Source organism: Cydia fagiglandana, chromosome 9, assembly GCF_963556715.1.
Source record: "Cydia fagiglandana chromosome 9, ilCydFagi1.1, whole genome shotgun sequence".
In the NCBI taxonomy this organism is placed as follows: Eukaryota; Metazoa; Arthropoda; class Insecta; order Lepidoptera; family Tortricidae; genus Cydia; species Cydia fagiglandana.
In genome coordinates, this window is record NC_085940.1 from 10,180,482 (window position 1) to 10,197,210 (window position 16,729).

Sequence of the window (16,729 nt, forward strand, 5' to 3'; positions counted from 1 at the left end):
GGCATCGCCTCCCGTTTGATACTTGATGCGATTGTGAATTTAAAAAAATCGTCAGTCAGTTGTATCGCGGTGGGAAAAGCTTCAGCTGGTCGCATGAACATGTAAAAAAATAAGCGCTTTACCTTTTTATGATATTGATAATAAAGTCATGAAACTTTGCATGTAGCATTTCATAAGGCGTTTCAATAAATGGATTACGCATACTTTGCGGACATAAAAGGTAAAGGCGCGTAGTTTATACCTACCTACATGTTCATGTGACCAGCTGACGGTGTTTCCACCGCAATATAAGCGGCTGACGATTATTTTGTTTGATTCATTATATCATCTAAACTATTATCGGACAAAGTATAAGCCGGGAGGCGATGACTGACGATATATGCTCCTGGCCCGCGGTCTATAGTGCTACATATTTGCATTCATAAGCGGCCAAATAAATATTAAACAGAAACACGTCAAGGTGAGCAATATTTCAAAGTGCTATTGACATTTAACAAGCACAGTTAGTTTTATTTATAAAATATATATTATGTATGTTGATAAATTTATACGAAGCATTCTTTTCAGAAAGTTATTGCTCTATAAAATAGTCGTAAAACCATAATTAATGTAGGGCGGTTCATAAAACAAATCATTTGGTAAAATAAAACATAGCGCTTTATTATTTGAACCTCGGGATTTCAAAAAAATATCAAATACAGACCTGCAGTCACATAATGACGTAATTTAACTGAGTCGTGAAAAATATATTGACTCGTAAAACTCCGTCAAATCGAAAAACATAGCACGTTAAATCTAAACGTAATATTTATAAATAACTAGTACCTATTTATGAATTAAGTCGTGATTATTTTAGGTTTATTTAGTCGCAGGGAAACCACCCAGTGAATAACCTTTATGCCGATACAATGGCTCAGTTACAATACCTAATATAACTTCAGCTATAATATTGACGATGTACGTATCTTCATGTACGGAGTAGAGACATGGACAATACTTGCAAGAGAGAGACAAAGAATCGACGCATTCGAAATGTGGTGCTGGAGGCGAATGCTTAGGATACCGTGGACGGCCAAGAGCACAAATGCGTCTATTCTTTCCCAACTGGGCATCAAAACACGTTTGTCCACCATCTGCCGACATCGGTTGCTGGCATACTTTGGCCATGTAATGCGAAGACGTGCTGAGAGTCTCGAGAAACTGGTCGTGATTGGTGGAATGGAAGGCAAGAGAGGTCGCGGTCGCTCGCCAACCAGGTGGACTGACCAAGTTAGAGAAGCCACTTCCTCGAGCAAGTTCCATCAAGCAGTGAGGGCAACAATGGATCGAGACCGATGGAGACAGCTGATCAAGGATGTGAAACCTAGTGATCACGATCCTCAGGAATGAAGGAACGACTGAAGAGAGAGATAATATTGATGAAATATACAATACGTTGTAAAGGTAACGTAGGTTAATTTTAGGAATAGTAGTTAGCTATATGGCAGTTGAAGTTTGAACAGGGATAGACGACTGCAAATAAAATATTATGCATGAAATGTTGGCATCAAACTAGTAACATGCAATCAATAATGTCATGCGCGATTATACAATGCATTTCAGTAATAAGTAATTAGGTAGGGATTCGATTCATGACTTATTAATTAATTATTTTATTCAACCACGAATGATGCCACTATACAGGGTGTAATCGTTAAGTGTAGCCAGGCTATAATTCCGTAAATATTACAGATATCAGAAAACTTCAAATTGATATCGAAAGTGCGTTACCCAATAAGTAAAATTACATTAATAACTTTTTTAAATAAAAGCAGAAATATCCCAAACATTAACTTGAAACCCTCCCATACATTTAGTACGACGACTCACCCCTCAAAGAACGTCGGTGTCGTAAGAGAAAAAACTGCTTGTGATTTATTATTTGCGATAATAAACTGTAATAAAATAATAAAACGCATAGTGGAAGTAGGTACGTATTAGTAAGTCTGCCAAGCGGACCCCAGGCTCTCATGAGCCGGGGCTAGAAGCCGGGACAACGCAAGGAACAACAAGAAGAAGTGGAAGTAGGTACTATTTGTGGTTGGCTTGCTTACACAGTAGAACAAAGTTATTAGCACACTACGTTAATAATTAGTAAATACGCTATCTTGTATCAAAACTGTCTTAATTCTCCAGGGTTTTTTAGAAACATAATAATATTCGTAATATTGCATATTATTAGTGATTCAGCCCTTAGCATTTGCAAATGCTAAGGGCTGAATCACTTTTATTACTGCGTGGCGGCTTATGAAAATAGTAGATGTTATAAAATGTATACCTGAGTAAACATACTTACAAAAGAACAGTTGATTTTTTTTCGCGATTTCAGGGTTGGCGTAAAAGTAAAAGTTGTTCAGTATGACCTACATATATCCATCCCTTATAGTATGGTGAGAGATAACAATTTCACCCTGTATTTTTCTTGCCGCATTTCCCATAATGACATAATACGAAAATACTGTGTGGTGGGGAACGTTTCCAAAGCCCCGACGGCTATGAAGCTCATAAGACGCGCTAATCCCGAGGGACTTACTCGGGCCCAATTGCGTGAAATGTTCCCAATCCTGAAGGAAGGCACGATACCTGCCACAGATTAAATATTACAACAAATACTCGGGAGTAGGACAAAGGTATCGTGCCATCGCTCGAAAAGATGGCACCGTTAGCCTATTGTTGAGACCGTCGAGTAGATGGCGATACTTTTTGACATTTAACAAATCTAACACATATCAGTGAAATAATGAGGCTCAAAGTCAAATGGCGTTCTAAAAGTGTGTCCACGGATTACCAGTTCGCCGGACGATATTAGCCTGTCAGTTGTTCGGATCTGCCAAATTTTGCGTTTAACTGACAGGCAGATATCGTCCGGCAAACTGGTAATCAGTGGGCTCCTTAAATCAGGTGTGTCAAAAGATGGCAGTTAACTGACAATATTTCTCTATTTCAAATTATCTTTGATAGGTAATACGTACGCGAGGACGCGTCAGAAATTCCTTATACTTCATATCTTTTTGTATGCTATGGGCACTCGTTGCAATTTGCCATGTCAACAAGTAACTCAAGTATCATATTGTGGATAATTTCCGTTTTTGTGTACGAGTATATTTTAAAGAAAATACGTTAATAATAAACGTCCGGAATTGAAATTTTCGTTTTGGTTTGAGAGTGGCATATCTTTTGTAGTAGGTATTCTTAAGTCTGCGATGTTACCTTTTCCATCGCTCTACGAAAATAATATTGGTTGCCTAGTTTATAGCCCTGTCTATATGGGATTACCGGTATAAAATGTTTTGACGTTTAGCGGTTTTATTTCGCAGGTGTAATATGAATTAACTTGAAATATTTTGGTTAATAATTTGTTTCCATATAAGTATTGTGGCTAGCTGCAATTCTTCAATCTCGTGCAACCAATTAGTACATCATCGATGCCAATGAGATTCATTTACATTATAACGTTAATCATTATTGAATAGAAATACCCTTCAAATTTAAATTGTCGTGAAACATACTAACATTAGGCTTGTATTTAACCGATCAACTAATTAATCGAATATGGGTAGTTCAAAAAAATAGAAATGGGTACTAAAATTAATAGATCGGTAACAAAAACGGAGTCTTAAAATAAAGCAATATGAGTTGTATTTTAATGCCGTTACAGTTTTTGTTTATTTTTAGGCAGGTACTTAATAAGTATTCATTTGGCAACTGAATTATTATATTGGTGACCATTTAAGTATGAAGTGACTCTTCTTTTCAGTCGTATCCTCATTATTGAGGGTCGTGATTACCAACGCTTAATACCTCTTTCTTCCAGGCACTCCTATCCTGCGCCTTGGGTCCTACATATGCCTTTACTATGTCTATCCGCCGGGTCTTCCTCTACTTCTCTTCCCTTCAACGTGACTGAACATCATCAATACCTCTAGACTATCTTCGCGTCTAGCCTATCTAGACTATCTTCGCGTCTATGAAGTGACTATTATATGATAATAACCACATTTTCTTCTATTCCAGATCAATATGGAGACCGACAAGATGTCCACGGCGTCCTCGGTCGGCGCCGAGCGGCGGCCCCTCATGCAGGCCCTCATCATCGAGCGGCGGATTCTCTTCGCTTGCACAATACTCGTCGGGCTGTGCACGTTCCTCTGGATCACGGCCGTCTGCACGAGCAAATGGGTTCATATAGAGGGTGGCGACGGTAAGTCTATATTAATTTTAGTCAGACTACATTTTATTTTGACGAAATGGACCAAAATTATGTCTGCGCGTATAGACATACGTTGGGGCTGATGGCCAGGATTTGCGCTGATGTGGATGGCAGGTTGATGAAATGACGAAGGCAGCAGGTTCTTCGAATTAACTACATTTAATTCGGGATTTTTTACATTATTTTTACTTAATTAAATTTACATAAAAATGAGCAAAAGTGAAGATAGTTATCGGTTACGTGGTAGTTCGATGAGAGAGATCAAAATTGTAATAAACGGATGAGCTATCTGTATGATGACGAAGCGCTGATGATGCGCTGTGGATCTGAAGAACTGTTATTATTATGTTGTTTTTATTGGGTCATCAAATTAAATTAATTGTCAAACTATTTACTCGTACTTCTAAATTTAGGACAGAAATCGAAAGTCTACTAAATCGCATGCGCTTCTACGTGCTGAAAATATTACTCTGGATTTTGTCTGTGTGCATATTAAGGTGTCCACTAAAAGGTAATTTAAATTAGGTTGCCTTATTAAATGTTTTTCATTAGACTTTAAAATTAAACAATCAAAGTCAATAATTTAGACAAACAGGTGACAGAATGGTTCGGATTTATAATATTTTTCAAACTCGAAGGGTAGGAAGACACCAGGGGGCCGATTTTTGAATTTCGACCACTCGATTTCGTGTATTTCGTTAAATAATATCTCCACTACTAGGCATTTAAATTCTACTAATAGAATTGAAATCGAGTGGTCAGTACCAATCGATTCCAAATTTCGATAGCTCGTATTTCTAAAATTTGCATTTCGGCGTTTTCCACCGATTTTCGAGTGACGAAATCGTGCGATCGAAATTCAAAAATCGGCCCCCTGCCATTTCAATACAATTTTGCGTTTGGCGTTTTTAGGTTATAATTATATGGAGATGGCAGGTGTCATCCTACCCTTCGAGTTTGAAAAATATTATAGAAAGAGCCGTAAGCTTACTTAGCTGACGCTGGAGTATGTGCGGAACGAGAAGAGTCGTAGAATGTATGGGCACAGAATAAATAATAGTACTAGGTACAGAAGACTCACTCTCTAACAAAACGCGTCTGTCACGATCAGCAAAGATATGGCCGCTAGGTGGCGACAGCGCCACGCGCGGCTTATGGCAAACCCCAAAATTGGGGTCGAACGGATGTACTTTTAGCTACCTGTAGCAAAGCGACGAAATCGCGGAGTGAGCCACGCCTGGTATGGGGCCCAATACATTCCACGACTCTTCTCTTTACATGCTCTACCTACTTTACTAAAAGATAACAAGATTATCGATATCAAATTGAAGATAAAAACAGTAAAAATACTTACTTACTAAGCTTTACACTTACTTTAAAAATCAGTATTTTAATCACTATTTTATTGCAAGAAATATAAAATTACTTACTTACTTATAAGTCACAGACATTGATGACGTTCAAAAACGAACCTTCATTTTACCGAGATGCATTAAGTAACTTTTATTCAACAATAAAGTCACCCTATATGTGGCTTCCTTCCTCCGTCGTTGTCCTCCATTCATACCCATTCCTCCTCGCCATTTACATACCAAACGCAAGTGTGAATTGAATTTTTCTATTATATTTCTTGGATATTGCGGAACTTGTTTGTAAGGTATTGAATTGTAAATGTGCAGCTCAATAAGTAGGGTCTATGTTGAAGTTATTTTTATGGTTGCACTTAAGATAATTTAAGGAAGATAAAAACAATAAAATATCACCCTAATCGTGACGGTTATGGTTGAGCTACCTATTTGGTAATTTTTGGACGTTTTGATAAAAATGCAACTCGTAAATATGGAATCTTTCGTAAGTATGTAATTGAATTAAAAATTTTCATGCAGTTGCATAATATAGGTATAGGTACCTACATTCAAAAATACTTATATTATTTTATATGCTGTATGTTTTTACCTAAATATTTGTATTGCCCTTACGAGACATATTCTAGTAGATTCGAAAAGAATGAGACTAAATTTATTTCAGTAACTAATTTTCCACTGTCGAGTTTCAAATGTTGCGGATAGTCAAGACAAAACATGATGTCAGCTAAAGCCGGAAAACGATGTAGAAAACATATTATGCAAGATGTAGCCATGATTTCAGAGTTTCGTTGACAAACGCGTGCAGTGGCCCATTTCAAAAGACAAATGGCCACCGTGCCACCAATTAGGCAATCTTGGAATTCTTACCAACGGGACGATATCAAAAGTAAAAGCGTAAGTCAATTAATTCAATTATCTTATGAATAACTAAAGAGTAAAGTCATAAAATGATTAGTTACTGCTTCTTAGTGGTATTTGATGTGACACAAGTCAGTTATGATTATTATGAGGCCTCAATACTGGAATCAGTTATGTAACGCTGCCATACATGACCCAAATTTTTTTTATTAAGCTATGAGCTTCATCACATCTGATATTTGAGTAATTCTAAGCATTTCTAGCCTGAAGTGGGGGGGAGGGTGGGGTACAAAGACGGCCGCCACCCGTCATCTTTAAAAAAAATCTATTCTGATCCTGGTGGGTACTAGGGCAAGTTTGATATCATTTTCATATAAACTAAAGACGTAGAATTCATTGCTGATATTTGTTTTTTTCAGTTTCATAGTAATTTTACAAGAAAAACGTAAAAAGGTGAAAAATTAGGTTGGAGATTTTTGCTACGCGGAGCCGAAACTACAAAAGATAGAAAGTTGAAAGGAGAATGGGCAATTTGTCCCATGGATGTATACTAATGAGACATATCTCGTTTGAAAGGGCTTACACATAGCATTAATTAATTGTATGACACCAACTTTGGATAACGTGCAGGGACTGAGCTATTTAAAAAAAAGTGTGACGCATATAAACTCGTTTTTTACAGTATACTTGTAATGTAGCTAGTTGTTAGGTGTTTTATATGAAAAACCATGAGAAATGGTACACTTCTGTGTACCAATACTTACGTTTAAGTACGTAAAGGGCTGGAATTAATTGATTAAACATATGCTTGAATTAAAAAAACTGTAATTAAACACTTAAGCTTGCTTGTATACACAAGCCATATATAACAATTAAATGCCATTTTTATAAGGTATTTTTAGAAAAGTAGACTTACACTTAAATGCTTGCAGGGGCGGAGATATAACTAGTTTATTAATTAATTCATTGTGGTAAATGCCGCTTTGATTGTTCTACCTGACACTAGATGGAGCTTTTGTAGCAGAATAGGCATTTTTACAACTGTTATATATAAATGAGATATAAATTATTTGGAAGGTGTTAATTTTAGCATTAATTTCTTATATGACACCATTGGCCGAAAGTATCTAGGGAAGATACTATTAATTATTTTGATCATGCACTGCGGCGTAAGTTGGAACTAAAAAATGACACTCATCTAGGGTTCCTTTTCTAACTATTTAGATCACTTCGCATGCCTAACATATAAAGTTATTGGATTTCGTAAATGATTACGGTATTATTCTTATATTTTCGTATATAATCAAGTCGCATTAAACAACTTAAGTATGTATTTTCAAATCCTCTCTAGTACTGACATCTTGCGTGCAATAGAAGAACCAAATAAGCGGCAAATGCTGGATCCACATAGTCGCATTTAAACGCTCAAAAATATCACTGAGACATAAGAATTCACGACCTCATAAGTTTGTTTAAACCTGAACGTTGACAATAAAACGAGAGGTCAACATGAACATCGTAAGTTTCATATATTTGTCTCATTTTGTTGTTCTTACATATTCGAGTGATAAAGCAAGATAAACGAGACATAAGTTTCGAAGTTTGCGGTGGGGATATAATCTTGGAGGTCAGGCTAGGCTATAGAACCTAAAGTCAGTCCAGTCCAGATGATCAGGAAAAAAATTGCCTCAATGGTACTTGATTTATCTCTCTGCAAGAAAATATAAGTAACTAGTGAATTATTAAAGCCGGTACAGACGGACTGCAACCTGACTGCAACTTGTAAAGGAACTGCACGCCAACTGCAACGTTGGCGTGCAGTCGGTGTGCAGTTTCCATACAGATGATAATCGGTTTGCAGTAGGTACTTGCAGTCCGCCTATATTGGCCCTATGAGATAGCGTCGCGAGTCGAAGGTGCGTTTCTTTCGTTTGCCTTTAAAAGCACGATAAAATGGTAGCTGTATGACATAAATAATATAAGTCGGTATATATAATTTTATATTATTAAATAAAATCTTTCAAAACTTTAAGTATACATATATGTATTTTTTATTTCATGCAAACTAAGAAATATTTCACGACATACATTTTCTTGACGCATAAATATTAGCAGGACGAGTCAACCATTCAACATAAAGCAAGCATTGGGTCAACACCGTCTGTATGCGAGGAGTATATAGGTATGAGCCTGGAAACTGGGCGACGGACGTCACCTGCGCGGGTGCGAACAATGGCTACTCTTACGTGGCCATCAGGGCCGGGAAAGAGTTGTGCGATTACGCCTCTAGGCCATGTTCCTCGTGGCATGGAGCTGTCCGCTACGATGACTACGTTGCCTACATGTAGTTTCTTCACGTTCTGATGAGCACCGGGCCGAGGGAGGAGGCTGGGTCGGTATTCTCGCTGCCAGCGCCTCCAAAAATGGTCGACTAAGGTCTGCGCTGTTTTCCACGACGAGAGTGACATGTCGCATCTGTGAAGACGCCCAGGTGACATAGAGCTCGATCGACCGATGAAAAAATGGTTCGGCGTCAGAGCTTCGCTGTCTTAGTCTGGATTCACTGGTGTCAACGGTCGAGAGTTGACTATGTGCGCGGCTTCTAGCAGTAATGTATGCAGAACTTCTTAGTGAGGTGCTCTTCAGTGTTACTTTTAGTGACCTTTTCACGCTGCCCACGAGCCGTTCCCATGCACCGCCGGCGGAAGGGTTGCCGGGCGGTTTATTTTTCCAGGTTATGGCTCGCTCGATCAAAAATGGCTTTAAGCTGACGGGCAGCGTCTTCATGGCCTCTGCCAGTTCTCGCTCTGCGCCGTAGGAGTTGGTGGCGTTGTCAGAGTAAAGAAATGTAGGCATGCCGCGTTGCGCTATCATTATGCGCAAGGAAAGTATCATAGAGGATGCCGAAAGTGAGGCGGCAAGCTCTAAATGCACAGCGCGTCTCGTGAGGCATGTGTATAGTACACCACACCTCTTTTCGCGGCGGTGGCCTATATAGTGATTTGCATAGGGCCAAACAGGTCTACGGCTGCAGCGGTAAATAGCGGTTGATTCGCCTGAAGCCTCTCTGGCGGAAGGAACCACACTCAATGTTCCTTTATAGGTCCGACACCATTGGCACTTGTTCGCTATATAGCGAATATTACCGCGCAGCCCGATAATGTAATATCTCTGCTTCAAGCTTGACGAAATCTTCTTTCGCGCACAGAAAGGTTATGTGAACGTCTTTGTCAATTCTAGCGTTTAGCACGATGACTCCATTCTTATCAAGTTGTACTGCTATCTTATGCAACGGAGACTTCTTCGGTAGAGGCCGCCCAGTTTCCAGTAGCTTAATCTCCTCAGGAAAGGCAGCATGTTGACTCCGGCGAATTAGCAATATCCAATTTGGGAATAAGTGTGAATAAGTACATCAAGATTTGGGAATGGCTAGTGCGCAAATCTCAAATCAATTGCAAGAAGTTCGCTTAGGGCGTCCAAGTGGGTGCCATCGTAAGTAGATAAAATCCGTCGCATTCAAACATTCCATTTCTGATCGCAGCAGCCCTGCACTACTGCTCCGACACTACTGCAGCGACCCGAACGATTTTCATAGTAAAATGAATGACGATACCGACTGCACGTAGTATGGTGATTTTAACGCACTTCCGACCGCAGCTGCACTACTGCTCCGACACGTCGGTGTGATTGTCAATTTCCATAGTAAAATTAATGACGAGACCGACCGCACGAAGCATGCAGTGCAACGATCGTAGACCGCACGTCAAATCTGTCAAGAAACTACTAAAATGTCTTTGGTCACAGATATTAGTAGTTACAAGCAAAGAGGATATATAACCAATACGTTCTAAGGAGTTTATTAGTTTACACCCTAGATGTTTGGAAAGAAATAGCATAGCTTATCTCTGTCTATTTGTGTTAGGATACTACATAGAGAGAGTCAGACCAAGAAAAATCTGCAGCGGATTTGATAGCCCACGCAGTGCAAGTACTATTTTAAACGTCAAACTTCTATGAAATTATGATGTATAAATAACACTGGATCGCACTGCGAGGGCTATAAAAATCGCTACAGACTTTTCGTGGCTTAACTCTATGTTATTTTAAACGTCAAGCTTCTATGAAATTATGACGTATTAAATAACACCTTCACTGCGTGCAAATCCGCTGCAGACTTGTCTTGGTCCGAATCTACTACGCAACCATAGTAGATTACATTTTTGTATCGGCTACTATGGTCGCGCACTGTGCGGTTAAAGAGGAATGTCGTTCCGTGCGCGGATGCTGCGGCTATGGAATGCTTCCCTGTCGTGGTTTTCCCGAGGATCTATATATAGAGTATGGGGTTCTTCAAAAAAGAAGGGTACCTACAAGTTTTTTAAAGGCTCGGCAACGCTAATATAACACCTCTGGAGTTGCAGGCGTCCATAAGCAAGGTGACTACTTACAATCAGGCGGGCCGTATACTTGTTTGCCATCGACCGAAAAAATCTTTCAGTCATGCTTGTATCAGGATCAATTTCTGAATTCTCGCTGACAATAGGAGGTATTACTGCAATGTTCTGCCGCCAGAGTGCAGTACTAGCGCCTATAGTAAACCAAAGAGCGTAAACACACTGTGCCATAAAATGTATTTGATAAGTTTTCACAGACAATAAAATACTCGGAGTAATTTACAACCGACTCTTCTCTTTCCGCACAGACTCTACATATAATGTTCATTCTATGTTTATTCTGCCATGGAGTATGCTCCAAAACCACAATGCAATAAAATCAATAAAGCGTACAACGAACCTAGTGATATAGATATTTTTAAACTAGTCTAGAATTTGCCCTCTATCCAGTAGGATCCACTATCTCGAACCACCATCAGGGAGTTGAATATCTAAGGTTGAATAGCACGCTGAAGTTCACTGTGATCCATTTGGCTCGGTGGATCCTGTGATACTTGCATCTCTTAATATGCTTCACCAGTGGATCGAACAGAATTCAGGGAGTTAATTTGGTAAGATCCAACTGTACTGATTTCAGCGGAACCTGTCATATATGTAGTATAGGCTCGACTGGAATCTAGGTTATAATAAATAAATAAATATTATAGGACATTCTTACACAGATCGACTAAGTCCCACAGTAAGCTCAAGAAGGATTGTGTTGTGGGTACTCAGACAACGATATATATATAATATACAAATACTTAAATACATAGAAAACACCCATGACTCAGGAATAAATATCTGTATCACATACAAATAAATGCCCTTACTGGGATTCGAACCCAGGACCATCGGCTTCGCAGGCAGGGTCACTACCCACTAGGCCAGACCGGTCGTCAAAATGTGCGTTTACACACTTATATTATTCTAGAATATAAGTGTGTAAACGCACACCATGCCGAAAATACGCTACCAAAGAGGCGAAAAAAGAAACGATTATCAATGGCCTAATAGCTTAGAAAATGTTCTTGAATACCGCCATTAGTTATTATAGCTAACCTAGATTCCAGTGGAGCCTATACTACATATATAAATTATATGACAGGTTCCGCTGAAATCAGTGCAGGTGGATCTTACCAAATTAACTCCCTGAATTCTCATTCGATCCACTGGTGGAACATAGAAGATATAGAGCATATAAGAGATGCAAGTATCACAGGATCCACCGAGCCAAATGGTGGATCACAGTGAACTTCAGCGTGATATTCAGTCCACTGTTGGATTGAAATAGTGGATCCTACTGGAAAGAGGCGCGGGCGAGCGGGTTAAATGAAAAATGTAGGTATGACCTGCCTGACGCGTCAGGCGGGCGTGTGCGGTGGATTTTACCTACGATATCATCAGGTCTGTGCACCCGCGCCAGCTAGCGGACGCTCTAAAAGCTCCTAATGGGGCTGCTTGGATTAGGTAGATGCCCCACACGCGGTTAGTTCCCGAGTCGCCGGATTCTTTTTTGGACGGATTCTCATATATGTACTCGGATTGTGACGTCCTTAAGTAAATCCGGCGAAACAAGAATCCAGCGATTCGGGATCTAACACCACACGCCAGTCCGGTGTGCGAGCGAGGGATATCGCTGTATACGTGCATAAAGCCACGGATAGACTAGGGACAATTGTCCCACAACAAGTGTCGCCAGATACGTCGGGTGAAGTGCCGCAACGTTGCCGGACTTCGTTCGAAATGTCGGGCGACATTGCGTGACTTGCATATAATGTCGCCCGACAAATGTCGGGTGAAGTCCGGCAACGACGCGGCATTTCTCCCGACGTTGCTGGTGACAGGTGTCCTGCTGGAACCACTGTCCCGTCTATCGCTGACCTAGTGCTGGGTCAATTCGAACATGCACCTGACGTCAAACCGACAAGAATAATATTGGAATCATAACTGTTAGCTGTAATTCACGCGTCTATTCCGATAGGACTTGTCCGTACAACTGATATGATACCAATATTATTATACTATCGGTATTCGGTTATAATGTCAGGTGCACGTTCAAATTGGCCTGACTGTCTCACTCGTACACCCAGTGGCGTAGCTAGCATGGGTGGCACCCGGTGCGGAAATTGTGGGTGTCACCCCAAAATTCAATCAAAATTGTAAAATATATTTAAAAAGAGCAATTGGGATTGTTCATTTTTTTTAGACCCCCATTTTTATTTTATTTCCTGAAAATATAGGTTAATTTAAGATACCAATTTGAATGATTTAGTAATTCGTGGCTCGGTTGAATATTTATAATTTATTGAAATTATGAGATACGACTTCTCGTAAATTACATGTCGTCGGCTGATTAGGATAATGCACAAGCAACAACAAGCATTAAAAAAATAGTTGTCATGGTCAATTGATTGTAATGTCACCTGTCGACAATGTCAGTGTCACGTGTTTCTATAAATAACAATCGTCTGGAATGGAAAACTCGTTTATTTTGAATCATTAATTTCAAAATACCTACGCTATAAATTTGAGAAAGCTGATTCCAGAAATCTGCCTAAGTTATATAATATAACTTAGTTTTATTGGAGTATGTATCCATATAGCATCCAACTCCAACCATAACTTGGCTGAAATCAAGGGAGCAAAAATACAAATGTAAGTTACCTACATCATATATATTTTTACTGATTCGATTTGTAAGAAGATTGGATTCATAAAATCGTTACAAGCGTCCGTTGCTAAAGGTAGCTTAGCACCCAGTGGGTGCTTTCTAGCGGCTTGTCACCATTGTTTGGATATTGTACTACATACTTATACTACTATATTAGGAACATGCCAATTTTGCTAATTATATCCTATTATTTCAGGTCATCGTGATTCCTATTTAGATACAGCTGTGAGATATGTAACTGCACTTGGGCCCAGAACAAAGTTGAGCATTTTGTATTGAAACGAACGTAATATTAATTATTAATCGTCGTAATACTTTACGACCGTAAATAATGCCTGGGAACAGAGTAAATAACAAACCATACACTTCTCTTCTGGATGGTCAACAAGAAGCCATCATTGTCAGATGCTCGTGCAGAACATGATAAACATACATTTAATGTAAAGTTACTATTTTTTGTGGAAACATATATAACATATTTCCCAAATTAATAAAAAAGTAGGTAAACAAAAACATGTTTTATTATTCACAACTCTTTATTAAGTCTTGTCCACCATGATATCAGCAGCTTGAACTGCAACATGTACCTGGAAATTAGAAATTATATCTTTTTAAAGCAGTTTCAGGCTGAATTTTGAGTATGGCTATGTATTCTTGTATATTCCTTCTTTCTAGTAGGCACCATCTCTGTTTAACGGTTTGCCTTTAGATACTCTGGCTACATTACCACAGAAAATAAATAGATACCACGACCCTACCAATAAAGTGAGCTTTTAAATGCGTAATTGTAGTAAATAATATTAATTTTATACTTACATCGACGTGATTCTCACAGCAATACTGTGTGTAACACGTGAAGTAGGTAGGTATTCCAAGTTTAATTCACGGCACCATCTTTCACGTCGTAGGTCTTCGTGGATTCGAACTATTTGGATTTTTGTGAATCATTCCCACACATATGAACAAGGTTTTGGATATATTATTAAGCAATGAAATCTACTGTTTAGGTATTAATTATAAATCAAATTGTAACAAACAAGCGCAGCGGTTTAACTGAAAAATTTTGTTATGACAATCGATGACAATGATAACTTTGACAATACGTGAGTGACGGATTTATTTACTATGGTTCGATAACTTTTATTATGCAATGACTTTACATTCAGCCCAGGAGAAGGTCAAACTAAGGTCATAAGGATATTTGTTAAAATATCCTCAATCCTCAATTATTATATCGCAGCAAATGTCGGAAACTGTTTAAAAACCTTATATCTCGAAATGGTTTTCGAAATAGAACATTTGAAAAAAAATGAACAATCCTAATTGTAATTTATGTTAACCCTTTACCAGGCCCCGAAGAACCAGCGTGTCTTAATACGTACTTTATATGCTGTTGCAACCGTATTGAACGCCTTGTAAAAAATGTATTTATGAAAGTCGGAGATCTTCCTCTAAACCAGAAATAAAAATGTGGGTTACGGTTATCCCATCGCCTGTCTAAGTAATGAACTGTCATACTAGATTTTGTCTTATTATATTCTTGATCAGGCCAAGGGATATATTCCACCCACATCTTATATCGGTTATAATAGTCAAGGTTTAACTCCAAATCTCCTACGAACCATTATATCAATCACTGAAAACATTATTTTATGATCTTCATTCATGGCACGCTTCAAAATCCAATAATATATCTTTAGCAGCCATTTAAATCCACTTGACCAGTGATGTTAGTGGTTTGTTTACAAATTCGAACACTTTACTGAATTTAAGAAAAACACAAGCAGATATATAGAACCATTTTTTGTTATTTTCATGATTTTAATGATTGTAAGGTAATATAATCATATATTTTGCTAAATACTCCTGCGTCCTTGTGATATGACCAGAATTAGGATGTGGGATGACTCTATCCCATTGCCTGGCTAGAATTTGCCTGTGTGGGAACTATTCTTCCCATGACCCGATTAGATTTTGGGGCTCTTTGGTTTTTGTTATTTATTTTTAAGTATACAGGCTGTATCAAAAATACGAGTAGGTACCTAATTCGTTTAAGGGCATTCTCGGTACGTATTTATTTTTATATGTAACACAGTCTCACACCTAGACAGGCAATGGGATAAATACTTACCTCATTACTTTTTGGTTAAAAGCAACACAATTATTCAATTTTATGATACTATCTACAAGAAGAAATTCTTCAGGGAAAGCCTTTAAAAGGAGATTTTATAGCTAGGTACATGAATTCGCTCTAGGTTGAACACAAAAACTGTTTTATTACTTACGTGAGTTTTTATGACATGACAAGACAATTTACCGGGCCATGGGAAAAATAGCTCCCACACAGTTAAACTCTAATAAGGCCATGGGATAATGTCAACCCACATCCTAATTCTGGTCATACACAATAATGCATGAATATTTAGCAATGTTTACGATTACATTTGCTTTCAACACTCAAAATCTACAAAATATCAAAAAATTGTTCGATCTATGTACTTCTGTTTCATAGAAATTATGGAAAGTGTTCGAATTTCTCCGTAGTTTGCTGAAATTAGCGTTCAAGTGAATTGAAATGGCTGCCAAAGATATATTACGCAATTTAGAAGCGTGTTGTGAATGAAGATCATAAAATAATATTTTCAGGGATTGACAAAATATTTTGTAGGTGGTTTGGAGTTAAAACCTGACTACGGTAACCGATATAAGATGTGGGTGGAATATTTCCCTTGGCCTGGTAAAGGGTTAAAAAGCTCAGGATTTACTCCATCGCTTTCATTTTACATAATTTTACGAATTTCTATAGGTGGCACTACTGATGTTCACGGCGGGTGTCACCCATGGGTGACACCCGGGGCGGACCGCCCCCGCCGCCCCCCCCCCCCCCCCTAGCTACGCCACTGCGCACACCCAAAGCAGCGTGAGGACTGAGGATCGGCTTATATTTTTGCGGCCCTCGAAGAGAAACATCTATTACAGATGACTGTACAGTCGACGTCAAAGATATGTATACATTTTTCGCCTTATGACAAAGGCGTAAGGTTCAAAAGTGTAAACATATCTTTGACGTCGACTGTACATAGCGTAAGGGCGTTCGCTTATTGCCAGTAGTTACTGGTGCGGTTGCACGGAGCGGGTGAGCGGGTTA

At 38.8% G+C, this 16,729-nt stretch overlaps 2 protein-coding genes and 1 long non-coding RNA gene across 3 annotated transcripts in view; 2 read left to right on the top strand and 1 right to left on the bottom strand.

Annotated features, from left to right (window-relative positions):
* The window catches only part of LOC134667338 (lysophospholipid acyltransferase 7-like), a 470,374-nt gene that overhangs the window by 363,746 nt on the left and 89,899 nt on the right, over positions 1-16,729 (top strand). The gene's annotated exons all lie outside the window — the stretch shown is intronic.
* Positions 1-16,729, top strand: part of LOC134667339 (coiled-coil domain-containing protein 96-like) — a 77,969-nt gene that overhangs the window by 6,098 nt on the left and 55,142 nt on the right. Inside the window, exon 2 of the mRNA XM_063524697.1 lies at positions 4,054-4,240. Within this exon, the coding sequence (XP_063380767.1) occupies positions 4,060-4,240 (181 nt within the window). The 5' untranslated portion in view covers positions 4,054-4,059. The remainder of the gene's footprint in view (positions 1-4,053; positions 4,241-16,729) is intronic.
* Positions 14,900-16,340, bottom strand: LOC134667346 (uncharacterized). The gene is made up of 2 exons (XR_010098629.1): positions 15,844-16,340; positions 14,900-15,217 (listed from the first exon to the last, which is right to left on the bottom strand). It is a non-coding gene; the product is annotated as an uncharacterized LOC134667346 (long non-coding RNA).